This window comes from Amphiura filiformis, chromosome 17, assembly GCF_039555335.1.
Source record: "Amphiura filiformis chromosome 17, Afil_fr2py, whole genome shotgun sequence".
Taxonomy (NCBI): Eukaryota; Metazoa; Echinodermata; class Ophiuroidea; order Amphilepidida; family Amphiuridae; genus Amphiura; species Amphiura filiformis.
The window spans coordinates 37,319,462-37,345,738 of NC_092644.1; the positions used below are offsets into that span (position 1 = coordinate 37,319,462).

The window sequence follows — 26,277 nt, forward strand, 5'->3', positions numbered from 1 at the left end:
CCACAAAATGCGACATGATAAAATCAAATTGTGATTAAGCGAAATAATGAAAAAATTATTCGTTTCACGCCCGTCTCTCTCCTCACTTTCTGGGATCAGTCCACATTATTTTTTATTTTTTCAATTTTCATATGAATTTTTAAGTTTTTAATAGTACACATTTAGTAAAATGTTAATGCTGATAAACAAAACAAGGCTTCAAAATAACCAGGCACCCAGGAGCCATAACTTGACATTTTGGCTCCTGATCCACACCAAAATATGAACCAGGCTCTTACATTTTTTAATAGAGCCTGGTAGTTAAAGTAGATTGTGTATTTAAAGTGTACAATTGAAATTTAAATGACTCTTAGCTCTTTAAAAATGGCTCCTGGTTCACTAGATAATCACAGGACCAGGAGCTGCTTTTCCAAATGTGTGGCTCCTGGTCCAGATCTGCTTATTTTGAGGCTTGCTGATAAACATGTTTATTATTCAGCATGAATCATTTGAAGTATTTTTGTGGAACTCTAAGGGGTCTAACTCCTCATCATTAGTAGGCCCTAATAAAAACACCTGATAACATCTCCTCGTTTTCCTGGCAAATGCTGAAAGGCTGAAACTGCTAGAAATGTCAATTTTATGTGAAAAACACCTCCCTCTCAGTCTTCATTTTTAGGGGCCTTGCATTCCAAGTTATTTTGAAAAACTTAATTAGGCCTAAACATTACCCAAACTTTGAATAGGCCTAGGCCTATATGGTGAATTTAGGAATTAGGTCACACCAACTCCATAGAATTAGTTAGATTTTAGAAAACTACCGGTATTGAACGTGAAATAGGGAAAAGATATTGAAAATAATTATGATCTATTCCTACTTTTTATGAATAAAATAATTTAAGATAGGTCCTACATTTGTTAAATTTCTAAAACTTTGGCCTAAAAATGTTCCATTTTCATCAAATCCCCCATCAAATTAACCATATAAATATCCATAGGCCTACCATGATAGCTAATCATTGAATTTACTGAAAATAAACAAATAGGCTACATTACAAATAAACTTTGACCCAAGTTTGGTGTCATTTGAAAGCCTTTGGTTTAGTCAGTAAGTTCATAATCACAGTTACTATCAAAGCTGGTTTGGTCTAATAATTGATCCAACTAATTTTATGATCACACAATGTACAAGTGGCTCAACTTCATGGAAATGGAAATACCAAATACCCACATACGGATATCTTATAGAAACACTGATTTTTCGACAACTTCCACGTTTCGCTAGCTACGAGTATCTTTTCGTTGCACGAAATGATAAGTGAGGAACTTTAGACACTGAGAATTAGATACAGAGACGGCAGCAACACTGAGAGAGTAAAAATGGATTTCACCAAGTATTTCGCCAAAGAAAAGGTGAGGTTTCTAAGATATCCAGACATTATCTTAGTATGATTATGATACCATTAAAAAGATTACTATTTTGTGATCATAATGACATAAATTGTAGTCATAATCCTGTCGGCCGTTGTTGTGTAGTTGATGAAATTACATGGATTGTGTTTTCATTTCCTGGGTTAGGTACATGTCCGTACCGTATTTAGCGTAGTAGAATTCAAGTACTTGTTGGCCCGTGTTCAAGATAAATTTATTTGATTACGCAATTTGTTATGATTGATACACATGATACAGGCTAAGCACAAGATGCTATATCAAATCGTCACAAACATATTAAAGAATCACAATTCCAGCACAATGAAATGAAATCCAGTCATCGCTGAAAATAAAAATTATTAAAAATAAAATTAGCCATCTACTAGACTAGGCCTACAAATTTACAATCCTATTCCTATTTTCTAATGATAATATTTAGTTTTGGGAACTGAATTATACGGACAGAGTACAAGGACAATTCAATTCATAGCCTGAAACTTCCTGCAGTGACATGTTGTCCCTCCACAAAGATCAGACATGTCACGTCGGACGTCGGAGATGACAGTGGAAATCATAGTCATCGTAGACATTGTTACCGTACACCAAGACCAAGACAAGTCTCGGTCATGTCGGTGCGTACCACAGCATGGCGCACCAAGTCATGAATTATGATGAACCAAGATTCAAGATGGGTGATGGTGTGTATTTACTATTAGGCATGGGAACGTTAAACGCATGTACCATTAAACGTACGCATGATCTGTTAAAACGTTTAGCAATTGTGGTAAACGTGTAACACGCGAGCAAGTCATTTTCAGCCTTCAATTTTCTGTTCTTAGACAATGATAAATCAGCAGTTGAAAGTAACAAAATCTTAGACAACCTTAATAATTTACATGAAACTTGCTCAAAACATTCATTATCGTCAAAATAATGCATAGTTTTTGACATGTTTGGGCTGTTGACTTCGCGAATTTTATCTTTATGTATGGTGCCATTGATACTGACATATTCTGTTAGAAATTCCGGTTTGGTGAGGTGCACCGCACCTATCATATAATCATGAAATCATGGGCTGGATCAATGCATGTTAATACGTTAAACGCACACATCACTGATCCGTTAAACGTGTAGGAAAATAAACGGAATAACCCATCCCTAGTGTGTAAGTAAATCTATGTAAGTTGAGTGATGGGAGAAATCCAAACTATGTTAAACCAAAATCCAAGATCTGAGATGGATAAGGAAGTAATGTTTAAAGCATGTGTACTATAAAATGAGTGGGAGAATACCAACCTTTGATAAATCATATTCCAAGATGGATGGTGGACCATGGCATGGAGGCAAGTCTAAGAGTACATGTATGTAAAAGGGAGAAAACCAAACTGATGAACCAAACTTCAAGATGGATGATTGATGGTGAAAATAAGGTTACCGGTATCAATAAGATCACTGGGAGAAAACCAAACTATGACAAACCAAACTCCAAGTTGGATGATGGTGGAAGTAAGGATTTGAGTAAGATGAGTAAGAGAAAACCAAACCAATCCATGATGATCCAAACTCCCAAGTTGGATGATGGTGGAAGTAAGGATAACAGGAAGTTTAGTGGGAGAAGCACAAAATATGATGAACCAAACTCCAAGTTGAATGTTGGTGGAATTGGAAGTAAGGATATCAGTATGTACAGTAAGATGAGTGGGAGAAAACCAAACTATGAACCAAACTCTAAGATGGATGATGGTGGAAGTAAGGTTATTGATCAGTAAGATGAGTGGGAGAAAACCAAACTACGACAAACCAAACTCCAAGTTTGATGATAACGTAAGTAAGGATATGAGTAAGATGAGTAGGAGAAAACCAAACTATGACAATCAAAATCGAAGATGGATAATGATGGAAGCAACTTCAAGCAAGGCTATGAGTAAGAGCAGGAGATGGAAAAGAAGTAAATTATGATGAACCAAACTCCAAGAAGGATGGTGGTGGAATTAATTAAAGGATATCAGTAAGATGACTGGGAGAGAACCAAACTACGACGAACCAATCTCCAAGAGGGTTGATGGTGAAAGTAAGGATATCAGTAAGATGAGTGGGAGCAGGGTTCCCGTTAAGGTTTAAAAAATGTGCGTCCGTATGTGACGCAAGTTTGCTGACAAGGTTGCAAAAACTTGTGTGCAGACCGATTTGTGTGCGTCCATCTGAAATTCACGATCATTCATACCGGGCATTCGAGAAACGCTGCGGATTGCTACAATGTATGATCAGAACGGCAACCCCTTGTTGCTACACACGTACATGTACGTCAGTTTTTAGCTTCTTCTCATTTTATTAGGCTATGTAGTGATATTTTGATGTTTAAGGTGGGCATTTTATAGGCTGTAGAAAAAAATATTCCTGGTCAAGCACCCTCACATACCCTCATGAGGGTGCTTGGTATATTAATAGGCATGTCCACTAAAAATTGAAGTACTTTTAAATTGATTCAGACCTACCTTATTGGCTGGGAATTGATGAAAGAAACATTTTGGCGTTTAAATAATCTTAATCGGACGTTTCATTCCAGAGATATGGCCTTTCGAGTGTCACGGTTTTATATAGGGCTGCTAGAACATGTTAAAAGTTAAAGTCCAAAAGGAATACTAACAGAAAGTGCAACTTTAAGGTACTTTTTCTTAATGTATTTATTAACTAGCTTATCTGGAACATTATATTTGCTTATAACAACATGAAAGTAAGATCATCCTGAAAATTTAATCGATTTTGTTGACATACAACAAAAAATATAAGACCTCAAAACCCATGGTTTGTTTGGTGAAACCTCAAGCATGATCATAGATGGCCGCCATGGAAAATATCTCCATAGAGGAGATGAACAATAAGTGCATTATTTCAAATGAAAAGCGGTAGTCTTAAACATTGTTCAATCTTTTAAGGGGTACTACACCCCTGGCCAATTGTGTGCCTATTTTTGCATTTTTCTCAAAAATTATAGCGCATTGGTGACAATTAAGATGGGTATATTATAGGGGCAAGGAATACAACTACTGCACTGAAAATTCACCAACTCAAGGCAAGTAGTTATTGATTTATTGATCAAATATTGGTTTTCCCTCATTTTTGACTGTAACTCCACAACTGTTGTCTGTGCTGAAATTAACATTTCCAGTGCAGTAGTTGTAGTCCTTGCCCCTATAATATACATATCTTACTTGTCACCAATGCGCTATAATTTTTGAGAAAAATGCAAAATGGGCACTAAAAATTGGGCAGGGGTGTAGTACCCCTTAAGGTCAGCACATTTTATCTTCATTTTGAAATTTGCTCCAACTCAAAGGTTATCTTTACTACATTGAGCAATACACTGTGTGTGCATGGAAGCCATGATGGATAGCATATGAAATGGACATGGTAGTGAGAAGTGTGCGGGGAAGTGCATGATTTGAGATGGGCCATGTAGGCTTAAACATTCTTAAATTTCTTAACATCCTACACATTTTGTCTTCAAATTCGGAGATAATTGCGTTTGAACACCTGATGCACGGAATGGTGTCACTTCAACCTGTTGTAGTTCTCATCTCATTAAATTTTTCAATAAAAAAAGTTGATCTCTTCATGAAGATCTCTCTATTTACTGACCAAACAGGAAAAAGTTTGGTTAATGTTTTCTGGTGGAATCAGGAATTTCTTGAAACACCCTGATATAGGCCTACATTTGGATCAAAACAAGTCATGTACGCCATTTAACACCTGGGATTTCTTGTATCGATCAGTTTCTCCATAGACAATACGTGTGTGAGTCCACGCACACAGTGAATGAAAAATCGTTCTAGTGGAAACTGTATTGACAGTGGGCATCCCTAATATTAAACTACTCTATCATTAGCTCTTATACAGGGTGTCCCAAAAAAAAGAGGCCCCTCATTGCGCCCTCGTTTTCTCCTATTTCAGAAAAGTTGATCAAGTATATGTTGGTATGTAAAAAAGCCTTTACCCGTTAGCTTTCATAAACCGAAACCAGTATTTCAATCGGCTCATAACTTTTGAAGATATGACCTTTTAAAGAAATGTATCCGTTTTTTTTTTCTGTCCATGGAGGAGGTTTGACTACTTCAAAGAGTGAAAAGTGCATATACCATGCATGAATATAAAACATTCCTCGCTATGATAACTTTATAAAATAACAACTTTATTTTAGGGAATGGGCTTTACCGGTGGGCTTATGGGTTATGGATTTGTTAAGTGTCATTGACTCATTAATTTGGGCGAAATTGACGTGGGATGGGACTTCTTTCGCTATACTTGAAATTACCGTATTCATTCCAATAAGCGCCCAGGGCGCTTAACAAAGTCATTTTGGGTGGGCGCTTATTTTTCACCTGGTTGACGTAATTTTTTCGTAAGGGGCATTTATTAGAGATGAATTTACATATGTTATTAAAGGGTCCTGAGACGTTCAAGTTTACACAGGACTTGTAGTCTTCCAGCTATTTCACTGTATCAACGCCTTTCTGTCAACATTAATGGTACCCTTAAGGGAATTGAAAATGCCGTAGGTGGGCGCTTATTGGGGCATGGGCGCTTATTGGAACGAATACGGTATTTATGTTTTTCTCGGTTATTTTATGCCTTTTTGTTTTATTATGTTTCTTACTTTCTTACTTTATTGTTTCTTGCTCTCTTTTTCATTGACAACATAAGTCATTTCTCTTTTTGGAATAAAAGGTAGCCCTGAAGGGCTGTTTAATTTGTCTTTGGTTCTTTTGAAGTGAGTTTACTGTGCTTCTCTGCCCTCTACCTGGTTGCCTCCTTGACGAATACAGGTTTCAGCCCTAGTCCTCATTGCATCAATTGCATTGCGTACCAACCTTGTGCGCTGGATACTTGCGAATATAGGAGTAATTAATACGTTTGCAAAGATCTTGGATTTTGCCACAAATGAAGAAATCAAGTGGTGTGAGGTCTGGTGATCTTGCAGGCCACTCCACAGCATGACCCATCCCAACCACTTTGTTTTATCCGTGGACAGAGTGAAAAACGGGTACTTGTCTTTAAAAGGGCATATCTTCAAAAGTTGTGAGCTGATTGAAATAATTGTTTTGGTTTATTAAACAAAAGTTTGAAAAGTTTTTTCAAGCATACATATGTATATCTCAGATTTTTTGTGGCATGTTCATATTGTGTTGCACAGCAATGGAGAGCTAATTTATTCCCCTTTACAATGACACCACATTCACGGCTGAGTACACATCGTGAGAATGTAGTGGGATCTCAAACAGATTTTGCCAAATTGACCATTATTCTGTGCAGCAATTTGCAACCCCATATCTTCACAATCTGGGACCTAACACAATCCTCCAAGATGACAACGCTCGCCCCCACGGGCCCACAGCCAGGGTAATCAACGACTACCTACAGAATATGGGAGTATACAAAAACAACATGTTTTGAGGGGAAGTAGTAAAAACTACTGGTCCCGAGGTGTTGGATGATTTGACTACTTAGTCAAAATGGAACATGTTGTATTTGTTTTACTATACTAAATATTTTCACTATCACGGTAAAATCATAAATAAAAGGGTCGGGTTAAAATTAGGATTTGTATTTAGCATCAGAGTGTAGAGGCCCTAAAATAAAGCCAGAACTCCGTGTCAGGAAGAAACATGGAAAAAATGAACTGAAGAGAAAAAAAATGAACTGAAAAAGCTTTAAAAAGCAAAATTAATGAAAAAAATATTTTTTAATTTTTTATGAACTTTAGAAATAATAAAATTGGCTTCAAAATTCAACATGAAAAATTATTTCACCAGCATAGGCCCTATATATTGATCTAAGAATCTCCAATCACAGCCATATATCCAGTCTCTGTCTTGCGATATTGCAATAACCTTATCGTAATTTTTCATCGTAAAAATTACAAAGCGGAATTTGACATTTGTAAAGTGGAAAATTTTGGGCTTTACCCTAAAACAAAGGATCACAAATTTACTGATGACCTGTACTGTACATTACGGTACTCAGACTTGTGTCACATCCACATAAATTTACTAATTTTTCAAAAGAATTATTTTACGGCGCATGGCAACACAGACCAAGGTGTGGCAGAGTAATTTGGTTCTTGTGTTGAATTATAAAAATGCATACTCTCGGCCCACAGTGCTGCTCTTGACCATTGCAAATTTTTATGCATTGAGATGTTGAATAATGTTTTGATCATGGGACAAAAATAATTAATGCATGAGATTGGGATCAGAAAAGTTGAAAAACAGTTGTGCAATGGATATGCTTCTGTCCTGAAGTTAAACTTTACTGAATTGCATGTAATGCTTCTCAGTCAGAAAGCTTAAAATTAGTGTAGGAACCATGTTATCTCGTAGTTGGGGGATACCATTATTTTATTAGACACTATGCAGTAGATAGTGGGTCATTTATTACTGCTGTGTAATGTTTTAATACATGCGTAGGCTTACTCAAAACATTGATGTTATTATTGTGCAGCCAGATGTAGGATTTGTGAGAGATTTTGTGTGTATCTATTTGTTTTTACCTACCGTACTTCCTCTTTTTAGATGAATTCCTCATAATAGCTTTGTTTGTAGGAGATTCAGTAATGTCCTGCTAAATGTCATATGATTTTCCTCTTGGTTTGATTGACCTCTATATATCTTTTGCCTGTATTACGTGGAATGGTAAAAATAGGCACTACATTGGGTTTGGTCGTATCGCACTATTGGTGCCCCGATAGGTACCAACAAGATTTTCAGGTACTTTTGTGTCTGGGTATCCAATGTAATTTACAGGCTATCTACAGGCTGGTTACATCTACATCACCAAGGATCAAGTCAAATGGAGTGCTAAATGTATGCGTAGAAAATTATATTAAATGGTCTTCAAACAACAATGATTATATATTTACTACAAAATATTTAATGAAAAGTAAACAACAGATTTGTTTGAAAAGGTATGGCAAATCATAAATTTATGGTTTACTTTATCCTTGGAATTGAACTTACTATACAACACTTATAAATATGGTAATGCTTTTGCCATGTTTATAGCAGGGCAAAAGTCAAATCAGACAAGTTTTCTCTAGCTCTTTGAAATAATTATTGCAATTTTTCAATCGCCCCATTTATAAACCAGCCACAAACATCATTGCTATCATTTACAAATTGCTAAAGACGGGTGACCGCTAGTTATAATAATTTTGATGTCAGATACTGTATTTTTTATTAATAATTTCCAATTTTTAATAAATGATGGCAATGGTGACAAAATTTTAATTTGTGGTTTGCATGTCCATTGTAGACATAGAGAACAGTTCTCTAAAAAAATATATCAAAAGAAACTAAAAATACCAGGAAAGACAATGGGAGTTTGTGGCAATGAAATATGTTATTATACACGTATGTACAATGTATAGATCTATGCATATACAATATTTGTGGCATTGGAGTGTTCATTTGTCATTTTTTGGTAGATTGTGTGGAAAAACAGTCATAATTATGTGCATTCTATAAATCACATGTTATGTTACATCGTTGAAAGCTCACCAGTATTGTATGAAAATTATATATATCAAGTGTCCTTTTTCAACAGCAAGTATTATTACCTGATTGTAACACTGGTACAGGAATCAGGATAATATAAATAAAATGTACATGCATTTGTGGTATGAGACAGGTGGGTCAATCTGCAATCTGTATAGCATTTGATCAAGTTTGACATTATCTTTATTGGCCAGAAATTAATTGTTTCCTTTTCCGATTATTTTCATTTCCTGGTAACATTGCATTGAGCTCATTTATAAATGCACTAAACACAGTATGTAATAATTGACAGTCCTCTACAATTTTAAATTTCATGTGCTTTTCTGGGTGCATAATATATATTGCAGTACATGTAGCAATTTGGTTGAAAGTATTCAGTATTGAATTTTGAAAGAAAAAACCCAAATTGGTCAAAAAGGATTTCATTCAGCAGAAAAAAGCCATCATCCCTCACCCTCATACCAACTGGTCTACTGATGATGGTCCTGTTTGTTTTGTCTACATTTTAACATTTATGATACATGTAGGCCTATGTGATATTCAACTCATAGGATATTATATGGGCTTGTGAAACATTTTTGTATCCATTACTTGTTGTAAGCCTGTAAATAGGTACATGTATGGATACTTTGGACAATTTCAACTTCCTGTTCTGTCTTTGCACTTCCTTTTTTTTCTACTCTCTATTATTACAGTCAGTAGGCTACATTGTATACCAGACTGGTTTAAAGAACTGAAATATGAGCTGGTTTATCATTGGTGAGGCTGGTTGCTAATGAATGAGCTTGATCGGCTTGTTTTGGTATGCACATTTAAAAATAAAAATATGCTGACCACTTGCTGTCCTGAAAGAGCGTATTGGTATCCGTTGTTTGAAAAATATTTCAGAAATTGCTTTTGTTTTCGCTTGATGATGCTAACTTTTACATACTGTTGAATATGGAGACATTCATCATCAATCATCTATATACCTCCATCAAAATATGAATTTTTTTACATCATATTCATGTAATTTATATCATTCTATTTTGATTGGTATGTTTATGGGCATGTGTTACTTGCTGAGGTATAGTATCACTACAAAATGTGTATGTATTTTGCATCAATCAACATTTGCACAAACGTGAATACTGCGCCAGCGCATGCTATCTTAAAAATCCGTATTACCTGCGTGCTCCTAATTAATATTTATGACACATCACTGGTAGGAAATATTTTCCATATTACTTGCATAATCCTAACACGCGAGTATGTGCGTAACATAACGTGGCAATATCCTAAGCCACATGCAAACTTTACACACGGCAATCGCATGGCTGCAACGTGGGCTATACTGTTATTAAAAATCCAAGGAAGAGATTGGTCTACTTTTTAGTATATCAGAATTCCTAATACGAACAAGTAGAATTGAGTTCTATAGAATAGAATTCATGTTCACTGGAGGATAAAACCCGGGGATAAAACCACTACCTCCTGGTTTATTCTCACAAAATGTGGGAAAATATCTACGGTCTGATGCCGTATTCCATTCAGCCAAATACAGCACCAGACTATGTTTATTAGAAATTGAGAATAACCCAATAGAGTTTTCTTACATTTGGCGCCTTAACGCCGTCGCCGTTGATGTCATGGACTACACAATCGCCCTCGCTTTCAGTTTTCCACTTAGCTAATTCCGGCTTAATTGGAGTTAGCCGAACCAAAACACCATCAACAGGGGGAATGGGCTAATTATAAGAAATACTCTAGAATCTGAATAATTAGGCCAAAAATGCATCGATACTGTGTGACACATACAAGTTTGTAATCTGTAATCAGGATATATTTACATTTGTATCAACTGTGTAATTGTGCTGGACTATTTCTGTTTTGATATCTACATTGTATAATGGTGTTGGTATTATGTAATGTGATGGGAAATCATCATGATAAAGTTGTAGTTGAAAAAGCTGTGGTAATATTATTGGGCCAGGTTATTGTTTGTTTTGTATAAGTTTGATATGATGCGCAATGTTTTTTAATTAAAGGAAGATGTTTACTTGATAAAATGATAGGATAAGCATATTTATTTTAAAATTAATTTTGCAATTAATATTGCCAGTAGATTTGATAATAATCAGTCTTGTAATTATCGGGATTTCTATTATGTGGACTGGACAATGGGCGATCTATCGCTGTGCTCTTTGGAAATTGCATTTAAAAATGGTAGAGGCATGAATCAATGCTGAATTGACGCTAAGTACATTTTTGGTTCCATAATCTTAATGAATTAAGGGTGTGTAGTGTCGCAAAATATTAATTAAATCGCAATGCGATAATTGTCACTGCTTCATCGATGACCCTACAATAAACTATAGAATCAAATCCCAAATGAAAGCTGAATAAAGTCGCTAAATTTGGCAATAATATTCCAAGTTTGTAGTCAGATTTTACCTTTCTAAATATAATGAAGCACTTGTGATGTACCGTACCTAATTTATTCCATGAATCCATTTAATATTATTTCAGTTATTAGTTTTGTTGAAAATTGCATGAAAATCAGGCTGAACGTGGACAGCGTTCAAGTTTACTGGTCTTAAAATTTATCACGATATGATCGATATCACAATAAATTTTGCTGCGCAATATCGCGACATGGAAACCCTTGGCTATGGCCACACTTAGAATCAATATTTTAAAAATCTGAATCAAGTTATTTGATAATTATATTCACTTCTTTGAATTTGTCATTGCAGACTTTCCGACCGAAGAAGAAATTTGAGCAAGGTACTTTACGATACCAACTACACAAGAAAGCCCAGGCATCTCTTAACTCAGGTTTAGATCTTAAAGGTGTCGTATCACTACCAGCAGAGGAAGACCTCCATGACTGGTTAGCAGTTCATGGTGAGTATAAGAAAGCCCAGGCATCTCTTAACTCAGGTTTAGATCTTAAAGGTGTCGTATCACTACCAGCAGAGGAAGACCTCCATGACTGGTTAGCAGTTCATGGTGAGTAAAAGAAAGCCCAGGCATCTCTTAACTCAGGTTTAGATCTTAAAGGTGTCGTATCACTACCAGCAGAGGAAGACCTCCATGACTGGTTAGCAGTTCATGGTGAGTAAAAGAAAGCCCAGGCATCTCTTAACTCAGGTTTAGATCTTAAAGGTGTCGTATCACTACCAGCAGAGGAAGACCTCCATGACTGGTTAGCAGTTCATGGTGAGTAAAAAAAGCCCAGGCATCTCTTAACTCAGGTTTAGATCTTAAAGGTGTCGTATCACTACCAGCAGAGGAAGACCTCCATGACTGGTTAGCAGTTCATGGTGAGTAAAAGAAAGCCCAGGCATCTCTTAACTCAGGTTTAGATCTTAAAGGTGTCGTATCACTACCAGCAGAGGAAGACCTCACTGACTGGTTAGCAGTTCATGGTGAGTATAAGAAAGCCCAGGCATCTCTTAACTCAGGTTTAGATCTTAAAGGTGTCGTATCACTACCAGCAGAGGAAGACCTCAATGACTGGTTAGCAGTTCATGGTGAGTATAAGAAAGCCCAGGCATCTCTTAACTCAGGTTTAGATCTTAAAGGTGTCGTATCACTACCAGCAGAGGAAGACCTCCATGACTGATTAGCAGTTCATGGTGAGTAAAAGAAAGCCCAGGCATCTCTTAACTCAGGTTTAGATCTTAAAGGTGTCGTATCACTACCAGCAGAGGAAGACCTCCATGACTGGTTAGCAGTTCATGGTGAGTAAAAGAAAGCCCAGGCATCTCTTAACTCAGGTTTAGATCTTAAAGGTGTCGTATCACTACCAGCAGAGGAAGACCTCAATGACTGGTTAGCAGTTCATGGTGAGTAAAAGAAAGCCCAGGCATCTCTTAACTCAGGTTTAGATCTTAAAGGTGTCGTATCACTACCAGCAGAGGAAGACCTCACTGACTGGTTAGCAGTTCATGGTGAGTATAAGAAAGCCTAGGCATCTCTTAACTCAGGTTTAGATCTTAAAGGTGTCGTATCACTACCAGCAGAGGAAGACCTCAATGACTGGTTAGCAGTTCATGGTGAGTATAAGAAAGCCCAGGCATCTCTTAACTCAGGTTTAGATCTTAAAGGTGTCGATCACTACCAGCAGAGGAAGACCTCAATGACTGGTTAGCAGTTCATGGTGAGTATAAGAAAGCCCAGGCATCACTTAACTCAGGTTTAGATCTTAAAGGTGTCGTATCACTACCAGCAGAGGAAGACCTCAATGACTGGTTAGCAGTTCATGGTGAGTATAAGAAAGCCTAATATCTCTTAACTCAGGTTTAGATCTTAAAGGTGTCGTATCACTACCAGCAGAGGAAGACCTCAATGACTGGTTAGCAGTTCATGGTGAGTATAAGAAAGCCTAATATCTCTTAACTCAGGTTTAGATCTGAAAGGTGTCGTATCACTACGACACTACCAGCAGAGGAAGACCTCAATGACTGGTTAGCAGTTCATGGTGAGTATAAGAAAGCCCAGGCATCTCTTAACTCAGGTTTAGATCTTAAAGGTGTCGTATCACTACCAGCAGAGGAAGACCTCCTTGACTGGTTAGCAGTTCATGGTGAGTATAAGAAAGCCCAGGCATCTCTTAACTCAGGTTTAGATCTTAAAGGTGTCGTATCACTACCAGCAGAGGAAGACCTCAATGACTGGTTAGCAGTTCATGGTGAGTAAAGTCCAACCCCTTTTATCCAGCCATGATGGGACTAAGCATTGGCCGGATAAGTGCAAAATCCAGATAAATGAATTATGTGTAAAACATGGGTTAAAACAAGAGTTAGTCCCTATTGTGTTACACTGAGCAGATGGTACTTGAGTATTATAGCCATGGACGAAAGAGATAACAGACAATGTACAATCAGTCAAAGTCCCCATTCATTGTGTGCTGTGAATTCGCATATATTCATGAGGGCCGATTGTTCGATCGTGCCGTGCCTTTGTGTGGGTTGTGTGCCTACGCGATAGACCATAAAAATATGCAATAAGTGCGTAGCAGTCTCGCCTGTCACATTTCATAGAACAATCAGCCCTCATTATCGGGTAATGCTGAGACTTTGACTGATTGTACGCGGTATGTTATCTTTTTCATCCATGATTATAGCACAGTGATTTATGCAACAAATAGGTATTTTCAATGCTTCAAAACATACATGTAAACATAAGGTGTTGTGCCATTGAAAGCATACTTACCTTGAAAGATTTAATGGCTATTACAGAGCATTTATTTCTCACAGTAACAAAAGCTTAAACATATAATGTGTTTTCTTGTTTCAGTGGTTGATTTCTTTAACAGAATCAATCTAATATACGGAACAATATGTGAATACTGCACAAAGGAGTCATGTCCAACAATGAGTGGAGGTCCAAAGTAAGTAGTTACATCAGGTTGGAGAACAGGCATACCATAGAATTCTGTTTACAAGCATATGCCTCTAAATGAGAGCAGACACCCTCTACAAAAACATTATATTACCGATACAGGCGGATTTACAAATGTGCGTTGTTGTAAGACCAATCTATTGTAATATTTTTGTATAGGGTTCCCTTCGTCTCTTTTGTCAGGCATATATGCTTGTAGATGGCTCAAAATATGCTAAGGTGTCATATTATAGCCATATATTTTGACATCTTTAAAAAAAAAAAATAATTATAGAAATGGAATATTTGCTAGTTTAGTGGCAAGTTTAGGTAGTAAAGACATAGCATACACAATTTAAGTAAAATCCTTTCACTCTAAATAATAAAAAAAAATAAAAATAGCTGTAAAATGCCTATTTTTACACTTTTATTTGTAACATGCCAAGAGACGCCTTTTTCAACAGCTTTTAATTTTTTTATGGATCCTTATAGAAATTCATGTGACCTGTTTCCCAAAATGGTGCAGTAAACCAATCAAAAAAAACAGAAAGAGGCATTATGAATTATAAGTTAACAGATCAAAAAAGGATTTAAAAGTTTGCCTTATGTATGTTACTATTGTCTGTCAAACTTTTGATTGATTTTGAAGTCCCTCAGTTTTTTATAAACAAAGACTTGAAGCATAAACTAAAGGGTAAATCTATTGTAAATAACTTCATTTCTCCATATTATAATCAATTTGTAAGTGGCTGCTATCTTTTTTGAACATATAACAATTTTAAAATTTTTCTTGAAATGTCTGTCAAATAGTAACATACGCAAGACGGTGCTGTAATTCCTGCTAAACTAGGGTGATACAGCTAATTATGCTACATGACATAGCATTTAGCTATCACTTTGTGAGGAGAAGCTTTTTTGATGACACAATCCATTGTTAAGTGTTGTCTGTCAAACATTTGTATGCATAAGTAACATACGCAAGATTTGTATGTGTCTGTCAAAAGTAACATACATAATACGTTTAAAAAATTAAAAATCACTTGATGTTCACATTATGATGATAGTTTAGAGTTTATAAAAGTGTTTTAAAACATGTGATTTATAAACTGCATGTGATCTTTATTCAATTTCCCATCTTGAACTACTGTTTTTGCCAAATTATTATTCTGTATGTTACATTTGACAGACATCTTGCGTATGTTATGGCTTGACAGACACACATTTTATTTATAACAATTTATCCTCCTTATTGTAATATTTGGACACATTTTTTTCCACAATCAGTTGCTGTAGGTCCTACACCTAAATAACCACAAAATACAAAATGTAATACTTTATAAATTTTTATTTGATTGCAGAAAATCATCAAAATTGTGTCTGTCAAATATAACGTACGCAAGGGCTAGAAAATTAAATTTGTGAAGTAAATGGTCTATAACTGATCTTCTTTTAGTGTATTATGAACGATATATGTGCATACTATAATTTAAACCTGGTTGGAGACCAAAAGAAAAGAGCTGGAAAAATAATTGTGTGTTACACTTTTATGACACCTTAGCTTATTTTGAGCCAGATGGAATTCTACTGCATTTTGCCATTGCAAAGGTAAAGTTTTGCTTTCTTGGTAAACCCAAGACATTTATTGTCAATTATGGTTGGAATTTAAGAGTACAGAAGTGCCCTTTCAATGATATTCAACTTGATAGTATTAGTTACATTACATTCTTTGGATGGTGTACAAGGCTAAAGTGGATGAAATTATGTGACACAGAAATTATATGGGTTTTGTTAGTTTACATCTTCATGATTTTTTATTGTTAAATGAGTATGAAATTGCTTACAATTTCGTCAGTTATTTTATCTTCCATATTTCAGATGTTTTTCTTGTTAGGGCTTAGTGCTCATTAAAAAAAAATCAACGTGAGTGATTTATAGTGCGCTACGCACAGGCACAGCACCTAGACGTTGATCCACAAGCCTCAGCACACTTTACTTTAAAAGTGACTTGTGCTGACATAACAGATGGTGTCCACTTTTGTTACAGTTTGTCCGGTGTGTAATCTAAACATTTTGCTTGGACAAGCAAATTTTTTAAAGATTTTTCACAATATCCTAAAACCTACTGATATGCAGTCAATAACCTCTTTTATGTGTAGTAGGAAAGTAGATCTTACTCTACTACATCCCAAACACAGGCTATGTTGTGAACTATACATGTATGTATATTACCTGTGTAGCCTGGCACCAGAAGTGAGCTTTTTTTGCCAAACCACATTCCTTCCTTACAGTTTTTCCTACAGGATTTCCTGGTATTCCTATATATATTGCATCATACTAGGCCTGTAAAAATACTGAACATGAGACCTCCAGGCATGATATTTTTACATGTTTATAGTGTGTTGTAATTTGCAGGTGTAAGTGGCGTAAGGGGGAGTGGCGAAATTTGACAAAAATTATCAAAATTGGTCAAAAAATGGCCTACAAATCTAAAATGTCATGGCAGCCAGCATCCCACAGTGGGGGCTACGCTTATGCCCCACATCCATCATAATGAGTTATGTGTTTGTCATTGTTTCTATAGATATGAGTACATGTGGTGTGATGGTGAGAAGTACAAGAAGCCCACAGCACTTCCAGCCAATGAGTATATATCAAACCTGATGGAATGGGTAGAAAAACTCATCAACAATGAAACACTCTTCCCAGTCAATGTTGGTAAGTGTTCTACTACATGATAGATGATCAACCGAAATCAAAAACAAATTTGTGTGAAAATTGCAGGCAAGTTGTGAGTAAGCTTACACTTGAATTGTTACAGCATTGACTTGTGGACAAATTTTAATCACTTGCTTATTATAGTCTGTATGCCTTCCTCGAGACAGTAAAATCAAATCCAATTTTTGTGATTTTCACAAAACTGCTTATTTTTGCAGGAATCTGTTATGCTAGTTGGATTCCCTGCATCATTTCCTTTGTGAAAATGTAAACTTCTATCTTTACATTATCATCATTACATTTAGAGATGCAGTGAAAAACAATATTTAAATTATTATCTCAAGGAAGACATACAGATTATGGACTGGTGAGCTTGCATGTTTTTGTCTGAGGCCACTCACATCCCTGTTAGTTGGCTTTATAGGTGTAGAAGTGTTGACTTCATTTGTGTTTCATTGTTGCCTGCAATATGATATATTTCTATCACAGGAACCGTTTCACAGAATCCTTTTAGTCACTTGATTGTTACAGGGAAATAACATGTCATACTATGCCTGATATCATATGTAAACAATGGATAAGTTGCACAAAAACCGAAAGCAAAACTGTTCAAACAAAGGGGGAAAAGACAACATAAAGGTAGTACTAGTAGATGTCAAATGACTTCCTCTGTCAAAGTAAACTTTAAAAACTTGACTCTTGTTTCATAATTGCATTTTGTTATAAGAACTAAAGCATCAAATCAGTCTTCGAAATAAGCACTTATCCTCTTGTCCTCTTGTCCCAAACCCAACGGGGACAACTATGATGAGCTATGCACTTGTCCAATAGACAACCACTATATTTTAATAAATAAATAAAACTGGGCATAAAATTTTTTACTTGTCATATTTATAGTATTAGTTTCATAACCGCTGGTGCCAGTGATCAAGTTTTGCATGATCAGAATGGTGAATTTGGAATAATAACACAGGTTTCCTAATTCTTAGTGATGTAGTTTCTATAGCAAAAAATCGCTAAACAAATTTGAGTTTTACTTTTTTGCAATAAAAAATATCACCCATTTTTAGAAAAACTCAAATATTTTAAGGACAAGTATTCCATCGTTGGGCAGGAAAAGCCTATGTGCTTGTGGCCCCTGAACATGTTTAAAACAAAACTGCCAATAGGTTACGTAGGAGGTTTTTCCTGCCCAACAACAATTCCTTATTTCGGACACTGATCATTTTACCATCATGGTATTGGGGAAATCTCGCCTATTAGGCAGACTACTCCCCAGCAGTGTATTTTGTTTACAGAATTTTTTTTCGTAACAATTTAATCGATTCATTTGATGTGATTGGTTTCATTTGTTTCAGATGTTCCATTCCCAAAGAACTTTGGCCCCACATGTAAGAAGATGTTGACCCGGTTGCACAGAGTATTTGTCCATGTATATATTCACCACTTTGACAAATTGGTATCAATAGGAGCAGTAAGTATAGTTCACCTTAATTTTATACTCAATTGTCAATTGTTAATAGATGGATCAGTTCATTGACACCGAAGAGATAAATTGGAGATGATATAATCCCTTTCACATGGCTATGGATATCCACCATATTGGATTGAATTGTCATGCATGGGACTTAAGTGGTAATACAACTAGTAGCATAGCTAGGTGTTGTGGCACCTGGGGAAAGTATACAGAATGGCTCCCCCCCCATTTTGAAACAATTGTGTGTGGGGCATGCGAAAATTTGCACAAATACCACTAATTTGGTTATAATCAAGTAGAATTTTTGTCTTAACCCCAACTCCCAACCTGCTTTTTGCCTAATTGGAAGGAAGGAAGAAAGAACATGAAGAGAAAAGTTGTTTTCCCAGCCCAGGTATTGACCCATCGACTGTCAACCAGTAGAACCGGTATAGCTAGCCATGCGTGTGACTAGCCCGGCCAATTGTTTGGTGCCTATATTGGCATGATTACTCAATCGGATCACATGGCATGCATGGTCTTACAGTCGCTTTGTGCTGTATGGTTTGGTATGATTTAGTAGCATTAGGGTTAGAACTGTCTTTCAAATGACTATTTATGTTGAAATGTGTGTGAAGCGCATAAAAGTTTTGACTTCCAACACAGAATCAACCTAGGTGGCGCTGAATTGGTCAAATCTGCCCCCCCCTAAGGTGACGCCCAGGGCATATGCCTTCTTTTGCCCCCTAGCTACGCCACTGATGACAAAATGATTTAATGGTATATGTTTCTTTTGTTTACTTTTCTTAATTTCAGGAAGCACACATCAACACATGTTACAAACATTTTTACTACTTTGTGATAGAATTCCAGATGGTTGACCCAAAAGAATTAGAACCTTTGGTAAGTATTTTTTTATTTATTAAATAATTCTTTTCCTCTGGTTTTTTTTTTGTCCACTATGGTAATTATTCCACACAATTGTAAAACCTGATTTAAAAAGGGTTCATGGAACAATTCAAAAGATCAATGACATTCTATAAATGAAACTAGTGTCATGGGGGAGAGATGGGTTACAAATGGCTGCTCTTTAAAACATCAATGTTATTTTCACCCACTAGCAAGTTTGTTACAGATGGGTAGGGAGGGGGTCAGCTTTGAAACAAAACTAGTTAACATTTTTATAGGATTTCATTGATCTTTTGGTTTGTCCCCATAAGTAGATATGTTAAGTATTATCAATTCAAACCCGAGGGTGAGTTTATGGTGGTGAGGATAGTTTTCACTTCAGTTGTAGAGCCATTACGATGTATATATAGGTGTGAGTTTGGAAGGGGAAGGATATTTAACTCTTATTTGACCCAGTCTGTCCTGGTGCTGTATGGATACTCATGATCTATGTTGTCTTTAGAGTCCAAGTACCTAAAATGTATCTTGTCTCAAGTTGAGAGTTAACGGCATGTTGGATTTTGCAGTGGCAGATTTGAAACAGTGCATTTATGCGGTAGCATAGACAGCATACGGACAAATCGCCCTTCTATGCATGTGTATAAGCCCTGCCAGATTAGGTTAGCATGCAAGATTTGAATCTACCACTGCGACCAGTGTTCGAAATAAGCACTTATCCTCTTGTCCTCTTGTCCAAAAATCACTGGGGACAACCAAATTGAGCTATGAACTTATCCCCTGGACAACCACTATATTTTACCTCCAAAAATATGACACATTTTGGGGACAACCAAAATGTTTTGAGGACAAGCAGAATTTATGCTTCAGTTGTCCTTGGGACAACCTCCATATTTTTCTTATTTCGGACACTGACTGCGACCAACTTGAGACAAGACAGGCTATAAGTACAATAATTATCATTGTAATTATAACCTCAGAATTAAGGCCCAGGGCATGCAAGCTATTCATTCCTGCATTCACCCAATAATACACAGTATGCTATTTGTCTGTATACAGAAGTCAACAGTGATTAAGTTGTTAGAATTTTAGTTCACCTCAAGTAGTTAACCGTTAAATGTAAAATTGCGGTTTTGGTACGCTTGCTGCGCAACTGCCAAAAAGGATTGACGTTACTAACAAACTTGAGGTGAATTCAGGTATCCAGGAGGAAGTAAACTAAATTTTGATATTCACCAACTTTGTTTTTTGTTGTCACTGTTCATCAATTAAGTCCCAACTTACGCCCCTTAAATTCAAATTGTAAATCAGTCATGCAATACTGTAAATGAAGTGCAGTTCGGGTAGGTGCTTCCCCCCATGCCCCCAACTATGCTTGCCATTCAAAATCAATCCACAACAATATGAGTCTTGCCTGTTACGAGCTGTACAAAGTATATAAACCGAGCTCAATAGTACAGTGCTAGTTTCAAGCAAGTTTGCTGGAATATCCCATTCTGCAATACAAAGCATTAATTTTGCATAATATCATGGGTGAAACTCACAGTAGCATTTCCACAATTTATACATCTAATGGTCCAAGGATTTTATAATAGGATAAATATTTCTATGAACATCAATAATATTGTGAAAGTATTTTATTGCATGAACAAGCAACCATCGTGCCCTACAACATATAATCTAAACATGTTCTTTTGTTTTTCCCTATTATCTTTCTCCTCTAACAGAAAGAAATGGCAGCAAGGATCTGTCACCACCGTTGATCCTTACCCTTGTCCCAACCCTTATATCTCAAGATGTCTACTCCCTCCCTCCTCACCATTTATGTACAGTCCCTCCTGCCATCACAGTTGTCAATGTCACTGTCTTCTCATCCGTGATGCTCACACAACCTCTGTACAAGCAAACCATAAATACCTCCATGCAGAGGTCACGCAACACCAGATACAGTGGTTTTCAAGTGTCGCCGGAATGCTGCCATTTTACAAATTAGTACACAAGTGAATGCATTCAAGTCACTGTTGATCGGTTGATTTATGATATACTGTACAAAAATGACTTGCAGAACACAAGCTCGGCCTTGTATCACCCATGGAAAGAAAACTAGTGTACCTAGGCACATTTGTAATGAACAAGTTTTTAGACACATTAATTACTGGATTGGTCCATGTGTAACAAGCCAATATGGTTGATTTCCTATAGTCTTGTGCATATTGTTCCCAGCTGACTTCTTTGGGTATATTTAATTTACACCAATACTAAATCTGTGATGCTTAGAGTGTAAGAAGGTCACATACATGTATGTCAGGGAAAATTTGACTGTTAGGCAACATTTGACTGTTAGGCAACATTTGACTGTCAGGCAAAAGTTGACTGTCAGGCAACGGTTGACTGTCAGGCAACGGTGCCAGAGTCAACGGTTGACTGTCGGGCAACGGTTGACTGTCGAGCAACGGTTGACTGTCGGGCAACGGTTGACTGTCGGGCAACGGTTGACTGTCGGGCAACGGTTGACTGTCGGGCAACGGTTGACTGTCGGGCAACGGTTGACTGTCGGGCAACGGTTGACTGTCGGGCAACGGTTGACTGTCGGGCAACGGTTGACTGTCGGGCAACGGTTGACTGTCAGGCAACGGTTCACTGTCGGGCAACGGTTGACTGTCGGGCAACAGTTGACTGTCAGGCAACAGTTGACTGTCAGGCAACAGTTGATTGTCAGGCAACAGTTGACTGTCAGGCAACAGTGAATGACTGTCAAGCACCAGTTGACTGTCAGGCAACAGTTGACTGTCAGGCAACAGTTGACTGTCAGGCAACAGTTGACTGTCAGGCAACAGTTGACTGTCAGGCAACAGTTGACTGTCAGGCAACGGTTGATTGTCAAGCAACAGTTGACTGTCAGGCAACAGTTGACTGTCAGGCAACGGTTGATTGTCAGGCAACAGTTGACTGTCAGGCAACAGTTGACTGTCAGGCAACGGTTGATTGTCAGGCAACAGTTGACTGTCAGGCAACAGTGAATGACTGTCAAGCACCAGTTGACTGTCAGGCAACAGTTGACTGTCAGGCAACGGTTGACTGTCAGGCAACAGTTGACTGTCAGGCAACAGTTGACTGTCAGGCAACAGTTGACTGTCAGGCAACGGTTGATTGTCAAGCAACGGTTGACTGGTCAGGCAACGGTTGACTGTCAGGCAACAGTTGATTGTCAAGCAACAGTTCACTGTCAAGCAACCGTTGACTGGTCAGGCAACGGTTGATTGTCAGGCAACAGTTGACTGGTCAGGCAACGGTTGACTGTCAGGCAACAGTTGACTGGTCAGGGAACAGTTGACTGGTCAGGCAACAGTTCAGGCAACAGTTGACTGTCAGGTAACAGTTGACCGTCAGGCAAAAGGTGACTGTCAGGCAACACTTCACTGTCACTTACTTATGCACATGTTAATGAAATCTATAGATGTCTGCATTGCACATGTGGTCATTTAGAAAGTTGCTATTTGCTACTTTACAAACCTGTCCAACAACTTGGCAACTAGGAAACAACCATATTGCATGGGGTTTTTGGTAATGAAGTTTGTGAAATGGGAGAGTGGTAAATTATACAAACATTATTATTCATCTTGTGACATTCTTACATTGGGATGCTTTCACTAAACAGCTTTATATGCCAGCTGTACATGATGGGTGTTGAATGATATCATATCATGCCAGCATTTCATGATGTATGCGTGTGTGTGCCATAATGCCATTTAACTCAAATTTCATTACTAACTGTGTTTTGCGCAAAGTTAAGACACTGTGGTTTGTGTTCATGTTTCGTGACCCTCACTGCAACTACATTGATGCTGCTTTCATTGAAATGTATTTGATGTATTTGGCTCTTGTCTGGATTCACTTAAAATTTGTCCAAATTAAATATGTAAGAGATGATTTAGTCACAGCATCCACCTAAGTCATATAAAGAAGCATCCACTCTTACGCTGCATTTACTAGCATACCGTCAATTGTCAAGGATGGCAAGACATCACATAAAGAGGTCTGCACATACTCAAATCACCTTGTTGTCATCAAATCCACATAGTATTCAGATATTATTCACCATCAAAAAATGGGAAAATCAAGTAAGATTTTGGTTAAAATATGCTTTGGTTAACCCTGTAGGCTTTCTAATATGAAGTATGACAAGCATGCATTTGTGCTTTTAACAGATTAGAGCACATGGTATTGTATACCAGAACATTTAGGCATCTGATCAGTATTGTATGCAACCCAAAATGGCAATTTTATAAACTTGTTTGTGGTAGGTCAAGAGCCCTGTCCTAGTGGTGGATGATTTTGATATTTACTAGCAATTGGTGTATATAACTGCTTCTTAACCATGTAAAGGGTATTTAAAGCAAGACAGCTCTATGTATTCACTTTTTACATCATGTGTGGTATATGAAAGAAAAGAGTATCATGAATAGGGCTTGGTAAGTTTTTGAACCCATTTATTGAAGCCTGTGGACGTGGTTTGTTCCCATGAAGAGAGAATAGTAGTGGCCTAGGCATTTGTTAGACTTATTCCACCAGCCGTCTACACTGCGCATGTACTATGTTATGCTTCGTAGTGACGACTGATTATCTTACAGTTCAAATTGTGGCGGACCCATGCTTGCGACTTTGGTTAATGCGCCATAGCGCAACTGACTGTGTACCGCGCCGTGTGTACTGCGCCGCGGCACGCCGTTGTGACAAGATCACGCTCTGAAGTTCTGAAAACCACAAACTCGATCTGGGACACAACTGCGCAGTCTCAGTGAAAGTTTGCAAACTGCTTAATATTCATGTGCAACCAGAATCTGGTTGCAAAAGTCCGCCACTTTTTTCCCACGTAGTTTTCTCAGTCGTCAATCCAGAAGATTGACGAATGAGGGCAGCAGTCTAGGCATTTGTCAGGTGGAAGATCAAAGCATAATACACTGGTTATTTCTTATATACCATTCTTCATCATGATGTGTCAGTGACGTCAGTGCGCATTTCATTGGGCGCAGCTTGAAATCGCTAGCATTCGCTCAAAGCACTGGCGTACACACGCACACGATTAAAGATGCCACATAGATATGCCCACAAAACAGCTGCCTTAACGCGTTGACGTCACTGCCACATCAGTGTGGAAAATGGTACATTGGAAATGGAATTGTCATAACAAATTTGATAGTGTGGACTGTAGCATAGCCATTTAGAACATGCGGACTGATTGATTGAAGGAGTAGTAATGTACAATATTGTTGTTTGTACCTGAAGAAATGTTCTTGAAATTTACAGTACGCACATGTAATACATGTGGTAGTTACGAATGGAGTGAATCTCATGATGTTAAAGATAGTTTGTGATGTTTCATTTGTTGTCATTATACCGTAAAAACTCGATAGTTAGCATATGTGCTTACTATCGAGCGCTTTGAAAACATGCATACATGAAGAGCCCCATCCACAAAAGTGTAAAAGATTTGGAGCAAATCATCGATACACATAGTTATATACGAACAAGTAAACCTGAAAATGTGTGTCTCAAGCCCATAAGCTCAATTGGTAAACCGTCGGACTTTGGTACAATTTCATGTTTTCAAAATCACTCGATAGTAAGCACATATGCTAACTATCGAGTTTTTACGGTATTGCGGTTCACCTTATGTTTGGTAGTGACATAGATACCTTTAAATTTTTAATGAGTGATGTGCAAACATTTGATACTACAACCAGCAAAATGTGCACCTTCATCACTATACCGAATTAGAATCAAAGTTAAACTTCATGATGAAGTTCTTAATACTTTGCTGAAAAGGGTGTGATATAGAACACATGTGCTATATCTCAGTCAGCCAATGAGATGTTAGTATTTGCAGGTGTGATTCAATCAGCCAATCAGGACTTTACACCTTAAAGTTGCATTTTCTGCAGACCTGTGTTGTTAGGAATCTTTCACACTTTGTGATCGGTGTAGAGTGTAAGTATGGAAGTAGAGGTTTGATTGGCTAATTGAATTACACCATGAGATGGCATTTCATTCATTGAACAGTATATGGCGCATCACATGACCCTGTTCTTATCTCTCAACATGAAAGAAGGTTTTTGATTGGCTAATCATGTTTTCAGGTCGCAAAATATTAGCACCACATCTACTGAGCAAGCAGTGGCTCATCACATGTCCTTATTTTCACGCAATAATCATTGTCATGTACGTGTTGTGGTGGCAAGTGCAAAAAGACTGCTGATATCCGTTTCTCAAAATAGGCAAGAATTTGCTGAACATTGTTCGTCATTATTCATGATGTGGGAAAGAAAGTTTGTATAGTCTTTCCTTACACAGTCACATTGTATAGATGCATAACTCACTTTCATTTGTACTAACTTACATGAAATATATATTAATCCTGCCTGTTTCCATCCTATTATAAGAATTCATCATGCACTGTTTTTTTTACATCAAGAAAACCTTTCTTTGTTTCTTGACTTTTTACAGAAAGACATGGCCGATCGTATTTGTGAATAAATGGCACAGAATTGCTCACTGTTCTACACTCTTGTCTCGTCTCACTCACCCTGACTTGCATGATGCCTCTCATCTGGAGCATTTGTTTGTCTCTTCTGTCTGTGTGTCTGTCCGTCTGTGTGTTTCTTCTCGCCTTTACTAAATCATAGTTTCACAGATCTTTTCTGCAGCCATAGAGTGGAGTTAATGGTAACCTTTTCATTTCAATATATTATCCCTTACCATTTATATTTGGGTGTGTATGCTTATGGATTTTGATACTGCACCGTGTTTAGATGTATATAATAAGCACACTACTATTGTACTAAGGTATTATATAGATTATGGAAATCAGAGATT

General features: G+C 37.2%; 1 protein-coding gene across 1 annotated transcript; it reads left to right on the forward strand.

Annotated features, from left to right (window-relative positions):
- Positions 1-1,257: 1,257 nt before the first annotated feature.
- On the forward strand, positions 1,258-26,260 carry LOC140137740 (MOB kinase activator 3B-like). Its single transcript, XM_072159505.1, has 7 exons — positions 1,258-1,392; positions 11,696-11,846; positions 14,244-14,337; positions 16,909-17,042; positions 18,401-18,516; positions 19,315-19,401; positions 25,909-26,260. The coding sequence occupies exons 1-7, from the start codon at positions 1,360-1,362 to the stop codon at positions 25,936-25,938; spliced, it is 645 nt and encodes a 214-aa protein (XP_072015606.1). The 5' UTR covers positions 1,258-1,359; the 3' UTR covers positions 25,939-26,260.
- The last annotated feature ends 17 nt before the right edge of the window (positions 26,261-26,277 follow it).

Coding starts and splice junctions, on each gene's coding strand:
- LOC140137740 (XM_072159505.1), top strand. CDS start 1,360: ATGGATTTCACCAAGTATTTCGCCAAAGAAAAG. Junction 1,393..11,695: donor AGTATTTCGCCAAAGAAAAG/GTGAGGTTTCTA, acceptor TTGTCATTGCAG/ACTTTCCGACCGAAGAAGAA. Junction 11,847..14,243: donor TGACTGGTTAGCAGTTCATG/GTGAGTATAAGA, acceptor TTCTTGTTTCAG/TGGTTGATTTCTTTAACAGA.